This window comes from Microplitis demolitor, chromosome 10 (genome assembly GCF_026212275.2).
Source record: "Microplitis demolitor isolate Queensland-Clemson2020A chromosome 10, iyMicDemo2.1a, whole genome shotgun sequence".
Lineage (NCBI taxonomy): Eukaryota > Metazoa > Arthropoda > Insecta > Hymenoptera > Braconidae > Microplitis > Microplitis demolitor.
Genome location: NC_068554.1, coordinates 3,659,354 through 3,677,630, shown reverse-complemented (window position 1 = coordinate 3,677,630; position 18,277 = coordinate 3,659,354). Strand labels below are relative to the sequence as shown.

At 24.1% G+C, this 18,277-nt stretch overlaps 2 protein-coding genes and 1 long non-coding RNA gene across 8 annotated transcripts in view; all 3 read right to left on the bottom strand.

The window, feature by feature from the left end:
* The window catches only part of LOC103569887 (dynein axonemal heavy chain 8), a 30,601-nt gene extending 29,112 nt beyond the window's left edge, over nt 1–1,489 (bottom strand). The window contains exons 1-4 of the mRNA XM_053742230.1: nt 1,282–1,489; nt 973–1,195; nt 634–782; nt 11–209 (exon numbers count right to left, since the gene is read on the bottom strand). Coding sequence (XP_053598205.1) covers nt 11–209; nt 634–782; nt 973–1,195; nt 1,282–1,407 — 697 coding nt within the window. The 5' untranslated portion in view covers nt 1,408–1,489. The remainder of the gene's footprint in view (nt 1–10; nt 210–633; nt 783–972; nt 1,196–1,281) is intronic.
* Nucleotides 1,490–1,774: 285 nt separating this feature from the next.
* Nucleotides 1,775–3,966, bottom strand: LOC103569888 (uncharacterized). Of its 4 annotated transcripts, none has more exons than XR_008404366.1 (3): nt 3,735–3,863; nt 2,143–3,641; nt 1,775–2,013 (listed from the first exon to the last, which is right to left on the bottom strand). It is a non-coding gene; the product is annotated as an uncharacterized LOC103569888 (long non-coding RNA). The 4 variants fall into 4 exon arrangements; XR_008404367.1 differs by having other exon boundaries at nt 3,828–3,842; XR_008404368.1 differs by having other exon boundaries at nt 2,143–2,198; nt 3,532–3,820.
* A 5,085-nt stretch (nt 3,967–9,051) lies between these two features.
* Nucleotides 9,052–17,407, bottom strand: LOC103569890 (dnaJ homolog subfamily C member 5). 3 transcript variants are annotated; one of them, XM_008547423.2, is made up of 6 exons: nt 17,107–17,407; nt 16,268–16,406; nt 15,040–15,192; nt 14,485–14,616; nt 12,357–12,407; nt 9,052–11,361 (listed from the first exon to the last, which is right to left on the bottom strand). In XM_008547423.2, the coding sequence occupies exons 1-6, from the start codon at nt 17,124–17,126 to the stop codon at nt 11,182–11,184; spliced, it is 675 nt and encodes a 224-aa protein (XP_008545645.1). In that variant the 5' UTR covers nt 17,127–17,407; the 3' UTR covers nt 9,052–11,181. The 3 variants fall into 3 exon arrangements, with proteins under 3 accessions (XP_008545645.1, XP_053598204.1, XP_008545646.1); XM_053742229.1 differs by having other exon boundaries at nt 12,357–12,404; XM_008547424.2 differs by lacking the exon at nt 12,357–12,407.
* Between the last annotated feature and the right edge of the window lie 870 nt (nt 17,408–18,277).

The window sequence follows — 18,277 nt, the reverse complement described above, 5'->3', positions numbered from 1 at the left end:
ATAAATTTACTTTGTATAAATTGACAAAAATCCTTAAAGTCGCCAATGAAATTGTCCTTAATCTTCGTTCCTACTTGATTCCTTAGTAGATCACCCCACTGTTTATTAATCTCTATTGCCGGCGCGTTCAATCGAGAAATAAGACCTGAGATACTACTCAGTGCGCCACTAAATTTCCCTTCAACTTCCATGTAAGCGTAATAAGTTTCCTTAAATACATTTTTAAAATAAAACGAAGTTTTATTTTTCTTTCAAATAACTTGTGGCTTAACTTAATTTGACTCTCTAAATTTCAAAGACTAACTTTCAAAATAGTTTTAGCAGAATAAAAAAAAATATTTTTTTTTTTTTAATTTTAATTTATACTTCAAAGTATGTTTATTAATTTTAATACCCAAAATTTATTTTAATAAATTTGTCGATAACTGAGGGGCAAAATAAAAATTTTTTTCGTTTCATTGATCAATAAAATAAAAAATATTAAATTCAGAAAATTAAAAAAAAAAATTATAAGTTTTATCGACATTTTTTTCAGTCTGATAAATATAAATTCAAAAAAAAAATTCCCGCCGAAAATTTAAATTGCCATAAATTAAAAAAAAAATATTTGTCTTACAATAAAAATTAAATTACCTCAAGTAATTGTTTAATTTCAAAATTAGTGTCCGGATTTAAACGATAGACCACAACACATTTTCCTGATAATTTTTCAGTAGTTCCATCAGTAACACAGCAACGTAGAAAATTATCCACTGAATTATTAGAGTCCCATCTTCCAGATTCTAAATTATTTATTAACTTAACAATAAATAATAATGAATTATGACTAGAGTAGTAGGAAAAAAAAGTATAAAGTACAGAGCAAGAAATTAAATTTATGCTGCAGATTAAAGTTTATAGTGCTAGTAATTATAAAAAAATAAAAGTAATTATTTAAAAATTTTTTATTACAAGTTACGCGGTAGTTTATACCAAAAGGTGGTGGTGTCATGGGTTGATAATGAATTATTAGAGCTTGACGTCCGCCTTTAGCAAAAAAACTACTGAATATCTGTAGATACTCGTCTTTGTCAACGAGCCCATCCTCCAAAACAGTAACATCTGTATCCAAAATAAAAGCAACGACTTCTAATACGTGACGATGTACTGTACCAAGAGAATCTTGTCGCTCTTTACGGTACTCCTTGTACTTAGACTGATAAATAGCATGGGTTAAAAAGTACTATATATATTTTGTTTTCTTCACTTATATAACTTTAATCACTTAACTTAATTACTAACCAGTTTTTCTTTAGCACGTTCTGCTGGTATACCATCTGGACGATTTACTCGTCTTTTTACTAAGTCTTTAATCCTTTCTTCGATCGCCGGAATAGTGTAATCTCTTAACTTTATTTTATTTTCCATTTATATACTTATTTATGTTAATTATTAACCAGTTAACTTATTACATTAACCAATTTCTTCATTAATATTAATGAAGTTGGCTATAAGCAAAAAACGAATGAAATATTCAATAGTTACTTTGTTTTGTCATATAAAAAAAAAAATCCCGCATTTTTTTTTTAAATTCCATTTATTTTTAATAAAATAATTAACTATTAGTAATATTACGCGACCGACAAAGGATTTGTAAATAAATGAAAAAAGAATTTTTGTAATTTTTCAAGTTACTATTTTATTTATTGCTATTAATATACATGTTCAATAATTTTTCTTTTGAATTTTTACATAAATATAATCTTCTTCAATAGCATTAAAATAATAATTTAAATGAATATTAGAAAAATTTAATATTTCATTCAAAAAACAAAACACTAATTGTATATTGATATGGTTTTACAATAATTTAATTTAATTTTTACATAAAATGGATTTGTTTAATTGTTGAACGAAATCGCAATTAGTTACACAGTATAGCAGCTACGAATTACGACATCAATGCTATATTATCGGCAATTTTTACCCCTGCGCACGCTTTAAATGTAAATGGCCACACTTCTCCACACATTCCTGAACAGCAATCATCATTAATTTCGCACCGTTTTAAAAATTAATAATTATTATTATCACTTATTACCAATATTAATTATTCATAAAATATATAAGCATATATATTCATTATTTATTTAAAAAACTTACCCCGCCGAGCCATAATCTGCATTCTTTAGCACTGGTTTCCATCATGGAAACAACGACTACCATGAAAATAAATGCAAACAGTATCTTAGACATTTTGGTTGGTTGTTGATTTAAATTGTATATCAATTTAAAAAAATAATAAATTATTATTAACTTAATAGTCAAGTAAAATAAAAAAGTAATTACTGAAATTTCCACACAAAAATAAATCTAGGAAAAATATTGTTTTCGTATACTACCGCAGTATTTTAAATAGAAAACTGGATTTAATTGAAAAAATTTTTTAATAGTTACAGTTTAAAATAATAATTTTATTAAATATAATTTTCAGCCGTAAATTATGCAGTTTAAGATATAATTTAAACAAAATTTTTAGTACAATTCTTAAATTTTTATCTGAAACCAATTTTTTCATATAACATTTTAATCTACTGTCTTAATTGTTTTATATATTAATTATATATAATAAATGAAAATATTTAGAGCATACAAAAATACACACCTCAAACGCTCATGTAATATGTTTGAATAATTAATTACCGAACTGCGTATTTAGTTTGAAGTTATAAAAAAATTGTATTCAATTAATCAACACGAACTTTTTTTTTAACTGCCTGATACCGGTGATTCGTATTTAGCTACCAAAATAATAGTTAAATAAATAATAAAATAATAAAAATAAAAATAACGAAGAAGCTAATAATTAAATTAAATTTATTAATATTAATTTTATTTATTTGAATCTTTAAATGCTCTACTATATGCAGTCTAAAAGATGTAATCATAATGTATAATAATAATGATAATAATAATAATAATAATAATAATAATAATAATAATAATTAATTTTATTAAAAACCGTAAGATGGACGGTGGAGTAAAAAGTCTTTCATGATATACGGCTGCCCAATTTCAAAACACAGTAACTGACAAATTTTTCAAAATCGATTTTTTGGTATTTTTAGTTCCAATGGGGTCTCATGAACTTGATTCAATGCATATTTCAAAAACTTTTTTTTTGTCAGTTACTGTGTTTTGAAATTGGGCAACCGTATAATGTAATTTAAAAAGTTATTACACTAAAAATTACATTTATCATTAGAAAATTGTTATTATTAGTAAAATAATAATAATAATTAATTTTTATTTGTCGTCTCAATTTAAATTTCATTTTTGCGGGAAAAATAATCGCTTTTAGTTTACTTCACAAAATGTAATATTGAAAGTCGATTTGGTGACATTAGAGTACTACGGTTCGCGTTCGAGGTATGCGATATATATTCATTATATATATAAATATAAATATAAATATAAATATTATAATAATACTCATTATGGGAAAACCAATTTACTAAATTTAAATTCAAAATTAAATGACGTATTACTTACTCAATTATTTATACTATAGCGACTGATATGTTCAGTATTGTGACAATTGAAACTTCTGATGAGAAAACAGAATTTTGGCCAGTATTTAACGGTACATAACCCCACCTTAACTGCGATAGAATTAATAATAATAAAATAAAAAGACGTCAAAAAAATTTCAAATATCCGTAAAATCTAATGAATGTTTTTTTGACGCAGTGTACCTGCGGAGGCCTTTTTCGTAGAATAAAGTAGATTTACGTCAATTACATACATCTAATCTTTTCTTTCATGAAAAATAATATATTTTAGGTTACCTTGTCTCATATTAAGTAAAACAATCATTAATAATAAATGTCGTATTTAAGTAACTTTCTTGTTATTAGATTATATAGATACGTCATGACGACCAACAAAATGATAAAAGTAAATTACCGCTATATAATTACACTGACAATTAACTTTAAATACACAATCAAATTGATAAAAATTATATTTTCATTGTAAAATTAATTTTTTCCGAAAACTAACAGCTGTGATAATAATTAATAAACATTTTATCTGTATTAAACCATTAAATAATAATGAAAATTAATAATAAAATTATTTATTTATTAATTGATTAATTAACTGATAAATTAATATGGGTTACAGTGATCTTCACATAAAATAAATCAAATGAACGATTGTTTTTATTTTTTATTTACAATATTGCGTATCTCATTACACGATATCGCTAATTATTTTATTAATATTATTATTATTATCATTTAAAATTGATACATTCGCATGACTTATTAACTATTTAATAATTAATAATAAATATACACGGAAAAAACTAGATAATACTGGTTACTGTTCTGCGCAGTAATCAATGAACAATATTATGTAGATAAAAATACACTTTGAAATGACTGATTCATGTTAAACCAGAAGTGAGTCATAGCTTAATACGAACTATTACTTTTCAAACAGTAACCAGTGCTGTCCTACACAGTACATGAAACATATGACTGTTTCAACATGAATCAGTCATTTCAAAATGTATTTTTATCTACATAATATTGTTCATTGATTACTGCGCAGAACAGTAACCAGTACTACACGGAGAGAAAATTATGGTAACAGTTACAATATATTATGGGAATGGTTCCCATACTGCATGGTAACCGGTTTTTTTCAAATGTTGATTATAGGAACGGCACCCATATATATTATGGTAATCATTCCTACAATTATGGGTATAATTCCCATATGGTATCGGAATAGTTCCTATGGAATTATGGTAATCTTTACTATAACATTATGGTAATTGTTACCATAATATTATGGGAATAGTTACCATAATATTATGGGAATGGTTACCATAATATCATGATAATTGTTACCATAATATTTAGAAATTATAATAATTTTTTTTTTTTGTAATAAGCGTATTTGTTATATACTTGAAATTTTGTAATATACAAAAAAAAATTATTATTATTTCTAAATATTATGAGAATTATTAACATGATATTTTGGTAACCATTCCCATGCTATTATGGTCACTATCCCCATAATATTATGGTAATCGTTACCATAATATGATGGTTATGTTTACCATAAAATTATAGGAATAGTTACCATAATATATAGGGCTTATTCCCATATACACTTAGGAACTATTACAATGATTCTTTCACATGCGATATGGGAACTGTTACCATAATGATAGGGATTGTTCCCATACTTATGGAAAATTTTCCCAGAAAGTATGGGTCTATATCCCATAATCCCAAGTAATCATTACCATAACGGTATGGGATATTTCATAAACGTACTAGGAACGGTTACCATAATTTTCTCTCCGTGTATCTAGTTTTTTCCGTGTATATATATATGTATATATATATATATATATATATATATATATATATATATATATATATATATATATATATATATATTTTTTTTTTAATAATTATACTTTTTTATTATTTTTTTTTTAATATAGATAAAGAAAAAAAAATTATTTTTAACGTACAAACGTTACACATGATTACAATACTGTAACATCTAAAATAATTAATATGTCATTAATTATATATTATTCAAATTACTTTTGTCTTTTAATGATTGTTATACGAATATAAATAATCTGTAAAGAAGTATATAATTAAAAGCGATCAACATTAAGTATCAGGATGCCTCAACAATTTTATAAATTTTATTTTAAATAAATAAATTATGCTTCTTTTTTTTTGTATTTAACAGACAATGATATTTTTAGGCCAATAGGCTGATAAATAAATTCGTAATAAGTAAAACTTGAATAAGTTGAGACAAACTATACAGCGGTAAATATTCAAAAACTACATAACTTTAATACACGGAGAAATTATTATCATTTTAAATGCTATATTGTCATAGTAAAGACGTTTGTTGGCCATCTGCATGAATTTAAATAAACACGTGGTATAATTACTATAATTATGGTTAATTTTACTATGACTATAGTCATTTTTCCATGTGTTAATTGTATTTTTTACAGCCCTGGTGTATTCGAATCATGGTAAATTACGGCAATTTGCCGTTAACTATCATAATTTATCGTAATCTTGGAATAATTACGGCTCTTTCAGTAAAAATATGGTATTTTATGTAAAGTTATGGCATATTACGGCAGAATTACGGTATTTCACAGCTAAAGTACGTTTTTTTGTTTTTTTTTGCCATAAATTTGCAGTAAGAGATCCACCAAACATGAAGAAAATTGAAATAAAAAATGAAAGAATTTTTTCTATGCTGTCAAAGAAACTTTAAACAGGAAGTTGAGTTGCCCAAAAATTACCAAACTGAAGTACAAATATGATTATGAACTTAAAAATTATTGATAAATTGTAATAAAGATTATTTGTCTAAAATAGGAATTATAGTAGAGAATAGAAAATTTTTTAATGCTCACAATAATTATTACGGTGCAACATGATCATTTTCGGTGACTTAACTTCCTGTTTCAAGTTTCGTTGATAGCATAATAAAAATTTGTACATTTTTGTCTCTCTTTTCTCAAGAAATTGATAATTAATAATAATAAAATAAATATTTTGAACGAATTTCTTGAACCAAGAAATTCTTGTTTGAAAAATATTATTATATTTTCTCAGCGTATGCAGAAATTTAAATAAACACATCGAAAAATTACCATGACTATGGTAAAATTTACCGAGATTAAATCACGGGTTACTGCAACAATCGCAACTTGGAAATTGGAAATTTTACAATCGCCATAGTAATTTTCTCATGTGTTTATTTAAATTTCTGTCTGCTTCTACCACATGTATCGGTTCTACTATAACACCATAGTATTTAAAACTAGAGTCATTTCTCCATGTATGGAAACAATTATTTATTTTTATTATTTTATAACTTTAAGAATAAATTTATGAGGGTCTTCATATTAAAACCTGTGCCCTGTAATTTTATAATAATTTTTTTTTAGATGCAAGCATCTTTATTGTAATTGGAATTTTTCGTGAAAGCGGAAGATTGTTAAATATTGTTTGATTTTGTTTTTTTTTTTTTTTTAATTATTAAAACACTTGTCTATGATTATTAAATATAACAATGCAAATAATATTTATATATTTTAACACACTGATAAAAAGCATTGGAAGTGTCTTTTTATTTAAATTTATTAATTTTCATATTTTTATTATAATTATTTTGGATTTATAAGTATATATGGATCACTCATTTTAATTAAAAAGATTAATTATCATAAAAATATCTAAGGATTTCATTTTAAATAAATATTAAATGCTTAAATAACATAAATGCCAAATTAAATAAATTAATTGATAAATTAATAAAAAATAAAAGTGTATAAGTTTATTATTATTTTTTTTTTATATGAAAACTATTATTAAAAATGGCACCTTAGGCATTATTTTATTATTTTAAATTCAATTTCATCAAAATAATTCAATTAAACAATTAATAATTATTGTTAATCAGTGGCTTTCATTAAGCTCTCAATTTTAAGTGCGTTAGATTTTTTTTTGTCTTGTTTGTGATTATTAACATTCATCTGATACAAACTTACTTTTCTACATGAAAAAAAAAATATATAATATTTATATATATTTATAATTATAAATATATTTCAATAATTGAACAACATTCGAAATAATTTAAGTACAACAATCGATTAATTTATCTTAGTATATATTTTTAATTATTAAATAAACTTCAATTGATTATTAATTTTTTAATTTAAAAATTAATTCATTTTTCAAAATAAAAATTTGAATATCAATCGATAAATAAATGCCATTGTGATTTTAATTTAATAAAATAATTTTATAAATTAATCATTTTTTTTTTCAAATTATTAGACTATTTGGTTTGGAATATACACGTTAATTTTATTATATTAATGACAAATTTTATATGATTTTAATTTTCCTTTCAAGTTATGAATTGTGTCGTTGATAATACGATTTAATGATTATTAAATATTATAAATTGAATGCTGTTATAATTATTATAATTATTGTTTTTGTTATTATTATTGTTTGTTATCATAATGAATTTTTTTTATAATATCGAGTGTCCAATCAATATAATTTATAAGTAGGACAGATGTCTAATAAAAATTTTCAAATTTTTTATGACCTTTATAATGTCCAAATTCTATAATCATTTTTTATAATTATTTTTTTATATTAATTCCTTACTACCATTTAGTACCAGCTGAGGCTGCAGTAGCTTCTGCACCTGCTGCAAATGGATTTGTAACTGGATTTACAGTCGCTGGTGCGAAAGGATTTGTAGCTATTGTCAAAAAAATATATATAATTAATTATTAATTAATCTATTTAATTCAAGAAAAAAAAAACCTATTGAACTTCAATTTTATCAGAATAAATTTTTGAATTACACATCACATTTTGCCAATTAATATCAATTATTAATGCATATTTAAGATAAATATAGACGATCCCCCGCCCATCATATAAAAAATTTTTCCAATGATTTTGAACAGCAATAACCGTATTGTAATTTTATTAATTAATTAATTAACTAATTAATAAAAAAAAGTTGAGGCATTAATTGAAACAAGGACAACGTAACAATTGATTTATTAAAATACAATGGTTCCAAAAGTCTAGTCAATGGACATGAAGTCCTCCTAGAAAATAACTCGCCTTCGGGAATCGTCGGAAATTTCCGGTTTGTGATGTTAATGTGTTCTATGACGTGAGATTAGACTTGTTTTCTAATAATGGGGGTAAAAATCGACGGCGACTTTAATCATAAGTAATAAATTATTCAATAGGTTTTTTTTTTTAATTTTTTCAATCAGAAAATCCATTCTAAGAAATTCATTTTTTGAAAAAAATAGTGCATGTAAGATTCAAATTTTAAATAAAACTTTAAAAACTAAATCATAGTCAAGATCACATTCTACAAAAAAAAATTATTTGCAAAAACATCGAACTTTTTTGACATGTCTACTTAATTAATAATAAATAAAATAATAAAAAATGCAGTAAATCTTGAAATAAAAAAAATTTATTAAAATACAGGAATGAGTATATAAATTATAATAATGAATTTAAGTAGAAATAAAAAATTGGTGTAGGATTATAAGGAATCAACAGTTGAGGTCGTAAAGGGTGTTCTTTGATGAATAGCTGCAGACAATAGAAATTAAAAAAAATACGTGAGATAATTAACTTTTAATCATTTACTAATAATACTTATGTATAAATAATATTCTCCTTATCAAATTATAATTTTTAATTTGATTAATTAAATGATAAGTGATTTTTTTGTTATGGATTTGTGTAAAAAAAACTACTAGTATATAAATTAAAACTATAAATAAAAATAATCTTAATGTAATGATACCAAAGTAAATTATAATTATGATAGTAATAATAATAATAGTAATTATGATAAAAATAATAGTAATAATAATAAAAAGCAGTGGCATCAATCAGAGGTGAAAAAATATTTTTTTTTAGCAATAATTATAATTTATCAAAGTTGTCGGATAAAATTAATGGCTCTGAGAAAAATTGAATGATTTTTTTTTTTATAATTTAATAACATGATTAAATAAAGTAATTATCAAAAATACTGAATATAAATAACCAAATAATGTATATTTATTGGGTGCGGTGTGTATTCCTACAGAAAATTTCTTTACATTATAAAACTTCACAAAGTTTTTCCCTAGGCGATTTAACTCAACAGATAAATTCTAACATCGCAACAACTCTACAGAAGATTATTTTCACATCGTTCCATCTCTACGTCAGAACATCTTTCTTATTAAAAATTTTTACAGAGATAAACTCTACAGAAATTACCTCTAGAGCGATCATTTTTATATGGCGCTAAATTTAAAAAATAGAATTTTTGTTTTTACTCTTTATTAATAAAGTACACGGAAAAAATATCAAATGAATACTCTATAGTTTGTGTCCTACCGCTCTTGTACACAAACTATAGAGTAATGTAAATATTACTGTGCTGCATAGGCATATTCACTTGATATTTTTCTCCGTGTAGGTTAACTATACATAAGAAACAATTAATGAAAGTGAAATTAAATTATTTAAATATTACAAAACTGATGGCTCATCCCGAAACATATAAAATATATGAAAAAATGTAAAAACAAATATTCTAATGTTTAAATTTAGCGCCATGTAAAAATGATCGCTGTAGAGTTTATTTCTTTTAAAATTTTTAATACGAGAGATGTTCCATCTCATGTAAGGATGAAAATATCGGAAGAAATCTTCTGTAGAGTTGTTACGATGTGAAAATTTATCTGTAGAGTTGAATCGTTTAGAAAAAGTTTGCAAGATTTTATAATGTAGAGAAATTACCTGCAGAAATACATCACACCCATATTTATTACCAAATTAAAAAAAATAAAATAAAAAAAAAAAATAAAAATAATTTATCGTAAAAAAATACGATTACTGCTGTCTCTAATTACATAAAATAAAATGAGAAATTGATGTAGTTAAAAGAAAACATAAATTTATGTTTGTAACTAAATATTAAAATATTTCGACTGAAGAATGATTGATATTTCACGTGGTAATATGACTAGCTAGTCAACCGACAACTTTAATAAATAAAAATAAAAATTCCTGAGGCAAATAATAATAATCGTACCACAACTAAGCGTATCCTATCAAATGATAGGACTTGTCATTGACTTAGCACCTTCTTTGGTACTTTAATGTCTTTCAAAATTTTTATACAATGAAAAAAAAAATCTAATTAAATCCATGCGGTATTTAGAAATAAATCCGTGAATAACTTGATTTAAAAGAAAAATTTTTCACCATAACTGCGTTGAAAGTTCATATTCTTGCCCGGTTTAGAGGGGAAAAAGTCGTTCTTTTCTTTTGTGAGGAAACGAATGATAAAAATTAGCGCATGCTAATTTCTTATTCTTCCGATAAACATGCAAAAATTAAAACTTTCAGGTGCAGATCTGGAGAAAAATTGTACATGACACCACAGAGGAAGGTAGGAATCGTCTTAGGCTCGGGCAGGCAACTACACCCGGGTGTGAATATCCCACTTTCCTCTATGGTGCGTAACTATTTAAGCGGTACTGAAAGACAAATAAATAATTGAAGGTGCAGCCGTGCATTATTATCGAGAAGACATACTGGTGGTATAAACTACGCGTTCTCCCCCGCTGTTTAAATTCGTACTTTCGTTAGCAGTTGTTGATGGCGGTGGTGGCATAGCGAATACCGTATTTGAAGCAGAACCTTGCGCTGCACCACTTGTAGGTTGACTTGTTACTGCTTCCTCATCACTGTCATCGCCCTGTAACCATCGACCAAAAGATTAATTAATTAATTAATTAATTAATTAACAATTAAATAGTTTTAGAATTCATTTAAATTATTAATGCGTAATTACGTACAGATAAAATGTGTCTTAATTATTACTGCTGTCTACATTAAAAGACATTTTATGTGAATAATTTGATTAATTATTATTAGATTATTAAAGTTTAATTATAATACTGCAAAATGAGGCGCGAATTATTTTCAAGCTTGCTATTTAATAACTTAACTGAGTTTATTATATTGACAAAAAAATTTTTTAAAATTATGTTAGTCACAATTATTAATTAATTACTATTAATTTAAATTTACATATCGCATAATTTTCGTATTTTTATTACTGCGGTATCTAGTAGTCAGCATCTAAATTTTTACCATGCGCACAATGTGAATTTTGTAACTTGTCATCAAAATCAAAATGGCCGACTTCTAGGGTTAGAATTATTAATAAGTCGTGTATAAAAGCGAGCAAACATTGAATACTTGATAAAATAAATTATACTCATAATAATAAAAGTTTTAAATTTAACAGCCGAGTCTCTAAACTATTGATATACAAACTTTTTAAAATATCAATAAGTTTTGTTCGCAAGGTTATTTTTAGCAACGCCATCTTTACTCAATTTTACCACTATGATTAATATGAAAATGTTACTGAATAAACAGTAGAAATTTTATTATATTTTTAAACCAGAATTATTAAAAACGAATAAATAAAAAAAAAGGTCCTCATTTTTTAGTAAACACATAAATAATTAGGAACGTCCTTAAGCATAAAAAAAAATTTATTAGCCCATTTGCTTAGCATTAATCTAATTACAAACGATTAATTGTATAATTAAAAGAATTAATTGAAAATTAAATGAATTCATGCAATGAAATAAAAGTATAGGAAATTTTCAAATTTTAATAATGAAAGTGTTAATAAATAAAATGAAAGATGTAATTAATAGCAACACAAAAAATACATACCTTACGAGAACCATGAACTGAATTAGCAGGATCACCTGAATTCTGGCCCTGCTATAATTACAACATCAATAACAACTTAAAACTGCTCTAATAAAAAAAATAGTCTAAATGCATTTGAAATTATAAATAAAAATAATAATAAACTGAGGCGGGGCATGCCTGGCAATGAAAGTCATCGCGTGCATCTACAATTTTAATGATTTTTTAATGACAATTACTTATATGATTTTACAAAAATTCAATGAGATTAATTTTGAAATTTAATTAAATAAAATCCAATTGATAATTGATATATTTAAATATATAAATAATTAATGGAGTTTTTCGAGCGATGATTTTTATCAATTTTTTTTTTTATTTAAATTATAAAATTAGCCATGCCTACAGCAATGAATGTGATTTATGTAATCATGATTTTATGGATTATTTTTATGAGCACGAAATTCCAGTGCCAAGAATACGTTGCCGTTATAATAAATTATATTATGAATATAATTTATTTTTTTTTATTAGCTAATTAATAGTATTTATAATTAATTAATTTAATCAATTATTTATCAAAGTCCTCTTCAAATTTAACTTGGCTATACTTCGTAGCGATTCAGTGAGAAGTAGATGTATATATACGTATATATGTATATATATTTTTTTAATTTAATGCGAACTCACTGATTTTTCTTATGGATAAGTCATGAAGTAAATAAATAAAATTAAAATGAATGCGTTAATTTTGCGATGAATGAAACGAATAGAAAAAAAAATTTTAAAAATAAGCTCGCTTCGTGCGTGAATGGATAATTTACGTGCACACCAGACTAATTTTTTTTTACTTACTTAATTTTTATGCGGACCCAATAGTAAAAATGTTCTTCATATATATGTATGTAGTTTCTTTAAAAATTGATATGTTTTTAAAATCATACGATAAGAGTTGAATTCTATGAGTATTTTAAATTTGCACTCAATTATGGTGACCACAGATTTTTGAAACTGAAATTCCCTTCTACTAACACTTTATCTTTTTCTACCAACCTTTTTAATTCTGTTTTATTTCTTCGCTATTCGAATCGATTTCTACTAATTTTTTTCGAAAAGTTTTAACAGAAAAAAAAACATCAGATTTTTTCAGTCAAAAAAACAAGAAAGTGAAATTTTTCCGACTTTGTAACAAAATTCCCTGACTTTTCCTTGATTTTACCAGGATTTTTTACACGGAAAAAAAATATTAGTAAATATTACTGAGATTCTCGTCAACAGCGCGCCTAGACCGAATCTCAGTATATATTACTGAGTAGAACGTATATTTCAACGATTAACTATTAATTATAGCAGTTTAAACATTAAAATCATAATTTTACTGATTGAAACGACAATAGTTATTGAACATAACATAAATAATTAGAAGTTGAACTCCAATTATTGTCAATCATTTTTTTCCGCGTAGGTTTTTCAAAAATGTGGCCACCATGTTAATTATAAAATAGGGTCTTATTTTATAAACAATGAGACCTTTTAATTTTTTATATACAAGCTCATATTTTTAGACTAAATATTTTCCGTTTTATTAAAAAAATATCAACTTTTTTTTTGCACACCAACAAATTTTTACAGGAATAAAGCACTGGCTATTAAAAAAAAATATCTAAGCTAATTAAAAGAAAATAAAAAATAATCACCTGTATTATAGTTGTCATCATAATGTCTGTACATTTAAAATTGTCACATACCTCGATCTCCTAATTTTTGGTCCTTGACTCTATAAATTTACATAACAACGACAACACGCAATAGCACATGCAGCTTTTTTTTTTAAATGTATTGTTAATAATAAATTAAAAATAAATCAAATAAACTGCACAGCAAACTATGATTAATTATAAATAAATAAATCAGCATCCACAAGTTTAATCAGTGAGCCCACAGTAATTATGAATGAAAATTAATTTGATGTGATAATGAATTTCTAATCGAAATTATACAACTTTTTAAGGTTTCTTTTTACCATCCATTAAGGCCCTTCTGCTCTGTATTTTTTCTATCTCAACTTTTATGTCTTTACACATAAATAAATTTTATAAATAATACTTATATTTAAATAATTATTTACAAATAATTAATTAACTAGTACCTGTAAATTATGATAATCGCCACTGTCTGCCGGTGGTACGGGTTTACATTTACCACAACAGAAGTTGCAACAGCAACAGAAACAGCAACAACAGTAACAACCCGTTAGGATTGCACATACACCAAATATGACCTATACAATTATATATCATTAAATATATATTAATTTAATTATTTATTCATATTATCAAATTAAAAAAAACGTTATAAGAATATTTATTTAAAATATTTAAATGAGAAAAAAAATGATCCTGAAGTTAGAAGACAATTAAAAATTTTTGAATTTTTTTTTCAACAAATCAATTACAAAAAAAGGAAACTTAAAATATGCACATGTAGAACATTTAAAAAACCATAAGTGCAATTTTTTTAAATTTGTTTTTTTTTATAGTCTATCGTTTTTTAAATAAATCTAAAAATTATCAGGCGTCGGCTAATTTCAGTATCGTAAGAAAATCTCTACTTAATTTTTTTTTCTCTTCAAATCTATTGATATATTAATATATTAATTCGAATATATATGTATGACTATATAAATAGATAAATAATCACTCACTTTGCACCATCCAGAAGTCATTAAAAAGTATGTATTGACATTTTCCTCTCCGAATTGTTCCGAAACATAAAGACCAAAGGATCCATAATTGTCATAAATATTTCTTTTTGTTAAATCTGTTAGTATTGTATGAGCTTTATTTATTTCTTTAAACTGTAAAATAAATAAATTTATTATTAATATTTTTATTTCAACTATCATATCAATTAATTAATTAATTAACAGGATAATAATAATTGACTAGTTAATGGAATTTTTTTTTATAGATTTTTCAAATATAATTAAATACTTAATATTTAATCGACACCTACATATTTTTTTTATAAATTTGTATAAAATTATATAGACTAGAATTTATTGATTATTTTTTATTTCCATGAAATTATTAATCTGTATCATAAATTATCAGATTTAATATTCTTGCTATTGAATAAAATTACCCAAACTTAATGAGCATATTGATTATTAAAATAAATTTATTATAAATTTATAAAAATCATAAATTAATCAACTTATGACCCCATTACAATAATTTTTTTCCACCAATTTTCAATTAAAATTCAAATTAAAAATTTTTTATCACCAGAAGTAAATAGAGATCTACTCCCATGTATATACAATTAATATACCACATATTTATAATTTAAAAATAAATTTATAAAATTAAAAAAATAAAAGTTGAAAATTTAATAAAAAATTATCATCATCTCCGCAATATTTATGACAAAATAATAATAAAAATAAAATTACTACAATATAATCTTCTAAACCCCTTGTTATTAAATTTTCTGAGCGTAATAATTTATCCTCAAGCCCATGAACTATAATTTCTTCAACGTACAATAAAAATTAAAAATAACAATAATAAACATTATTGTATTTAAAAATCTACACAGAAAAAAATTATTTCTTATCCTCAGAAATTTTATGCATGATCAATCCGGAACAAAAATATTCTTGGAGCAAGAAAAAATTCTTTTCTTCAATTTATACACAAAAAAAAAGGATTTCTTGGCGCAAGAAAAATTTTTCAATATGAAATGGAAACAAAAATTTTTTCAAGACTAGAAAAAATTTCTTTTCGCCCCAAGGAAATTTTCATTTTCAATTTATAATGCGGAAAATTTTTTGTGCCAAAAAATCATTTTTTTCTGTGTATTCTATAGACTTATGATTATTATAAATTATCATAAAAAAAATTAAAGTAACTGTAAAAATGATCAATCACCTTCTCAGCAGCTTCTGGATTATTAGGATTTTTATCAGGATGATATTTCAATGCTAACTTTCTATAAGTTTTTTTAATTTCTTCAGGAGTTGCTGTCTTAGGAAGTTCTAGTATCTGATAAAGGGAATCTCCCGATGTTCTGTAACACATTTATTTTAAAAAAAATCAATATCTTAAATACATGTTATTATTTATTTATAATTTTTTCCGCATTCTTCAAATACCGACACACAATTAAAATGATATCAATATTGATATTTATATTCAATGACCGACAACTCAAAAAATTAATAACTTTGATAACAATAATAAAGATAAACTAGCATATAAGTGAATCATTTATCATAAATCGCTTATACAATAGCTTGATTTATTCGTTACTGTTAAATATCAAATTATTAAACACGTAACTACTTTATTACATAAATAATTTATGCAAAAAAAATATAAATAAATGAATAGAAAATAAATGGATAATTTTAAATAAAACAGTAATAGAATAATTAAATATTTATTATCAACAAATGCTGGGGTGGAGTCAAGGTCACTACTAATATATATGTAGATATATAAATATGTAATAAAAAAATTTAATTTATATATTTATTATATTGATATATAATAATATAATAAATAATGAATTTTCATAAATAACCTGACAGGAAAAAAAGTTTAAAAAAAAAAAAAAAGTTTGTGGCCACGCTAAATTGAAGACATGTTGAAAAAAAAAATTCAGCAATTAGACAGTAATTAAATATAAGTAATAATAGTGATAAATTAATGAAATAAAAGTATAAATAAAAGTAGGGCGTTATCGGTCCTAAATAAAAAATACTCACGACATTTTCCGCCGATCCATGATGTTGTGAACGGTTTTGTTAATTTGTTATAGATTTAGAAATTTAAAATGTCTAAGTATGGATGGTACTCCAGTATTTTATTAAACACGTGGACTAACACTGCCACGGTTATTATGTTTAAAATAAAATGTTATTTATTTAAATAATTTTTAAAAATTAGAGCAACATTTTATTTAGTTATTTAATGGATACAAATTACGTACACACTTGGTTGGGTTTTTATCGGATTGCAAAAACTCACGCACACTTTTATCGCGCAGTACACTAATGCACACACATTAATTTTAGTACTAGTTCGGAACTCTGTCCAACTGACGAATTTTCATTCAATATTTTAGTTACAATAACGATCTTGCGAGCGCGCCACATGCACTCATGTTTTTAAATTTACCCGGGAAATTAAAAATTTTTTGATTTTTTATTTCAAAATCTTGATATTAATTAATAAACTTCGTAATTAAAATTATTTAAAGGTAAATTACAAAATTTTTTATTTATTTCCTAGTTTTTTTTTGTTTTTATAAAATCATTCATCAATTAATTAACAATACATGCAATGTTCAAATAAATTTAGTTGTCATTATAAATTTTACAACAGCCAACAATACAATGAAGTGTTTTAGTCAAATAAAATATAAAATTAATTACTCAACATAAAATTTCATTGAATTAATTAATAAGATTTCATTAATTCCTAGTAGTACAACTGGAAAAGAAAGTGAATATACATAATAATTCAGTACTAATGCACTACTTTATTTTTAAAAGGATATAAATATATATTTATTTACTTCAATGTTCATAAATAATTACTACAACCAATTATTATAATATTTATATTGTATTATGGTATTTAATAAGAGCAATTTTACAAAATTCATAAAGCGCCATTTTGTTGTAACAAGTGGCCACCATTTTCGATATGTAGTACAATGCTGATTACAAATTCGTAAAATTTTCCTTTTTGAGATAATGGGAATTACTTTAATTATTCACTTGAAGAGGGTTGGAATACACAATTGCCGTTGTTATATCCGTTACAAACGTAACTCTTACAGCCACAAGGATAGCCATTACTAGCACACTGAAAATAGCCATTTATTATAAAATAGTCATTTAAGAGTCTAAAGATAAAATATTCGCAATATTT

Coding starts and splice junctions, on each gene's coding strand:
- LOC103569890 (XM_008547423.2), bottom strand. CDS start 17,126: ATGGATCGGCGGAAAATGTC. Junction 16,407..17,106: donor ATGGATCGGCGGAAAATGTC/GTGAGTATTTTT, acceptor AATGTGTTACAG/AACATCGGGAGATTCCCTTT. Junction 11,362..12,356: donor CAGTTCATGGTTCTCGTAAG/GTATGTATTTTT, acceptor CGATGGTTACAG/GGCGATGACAGTGATGAGGA.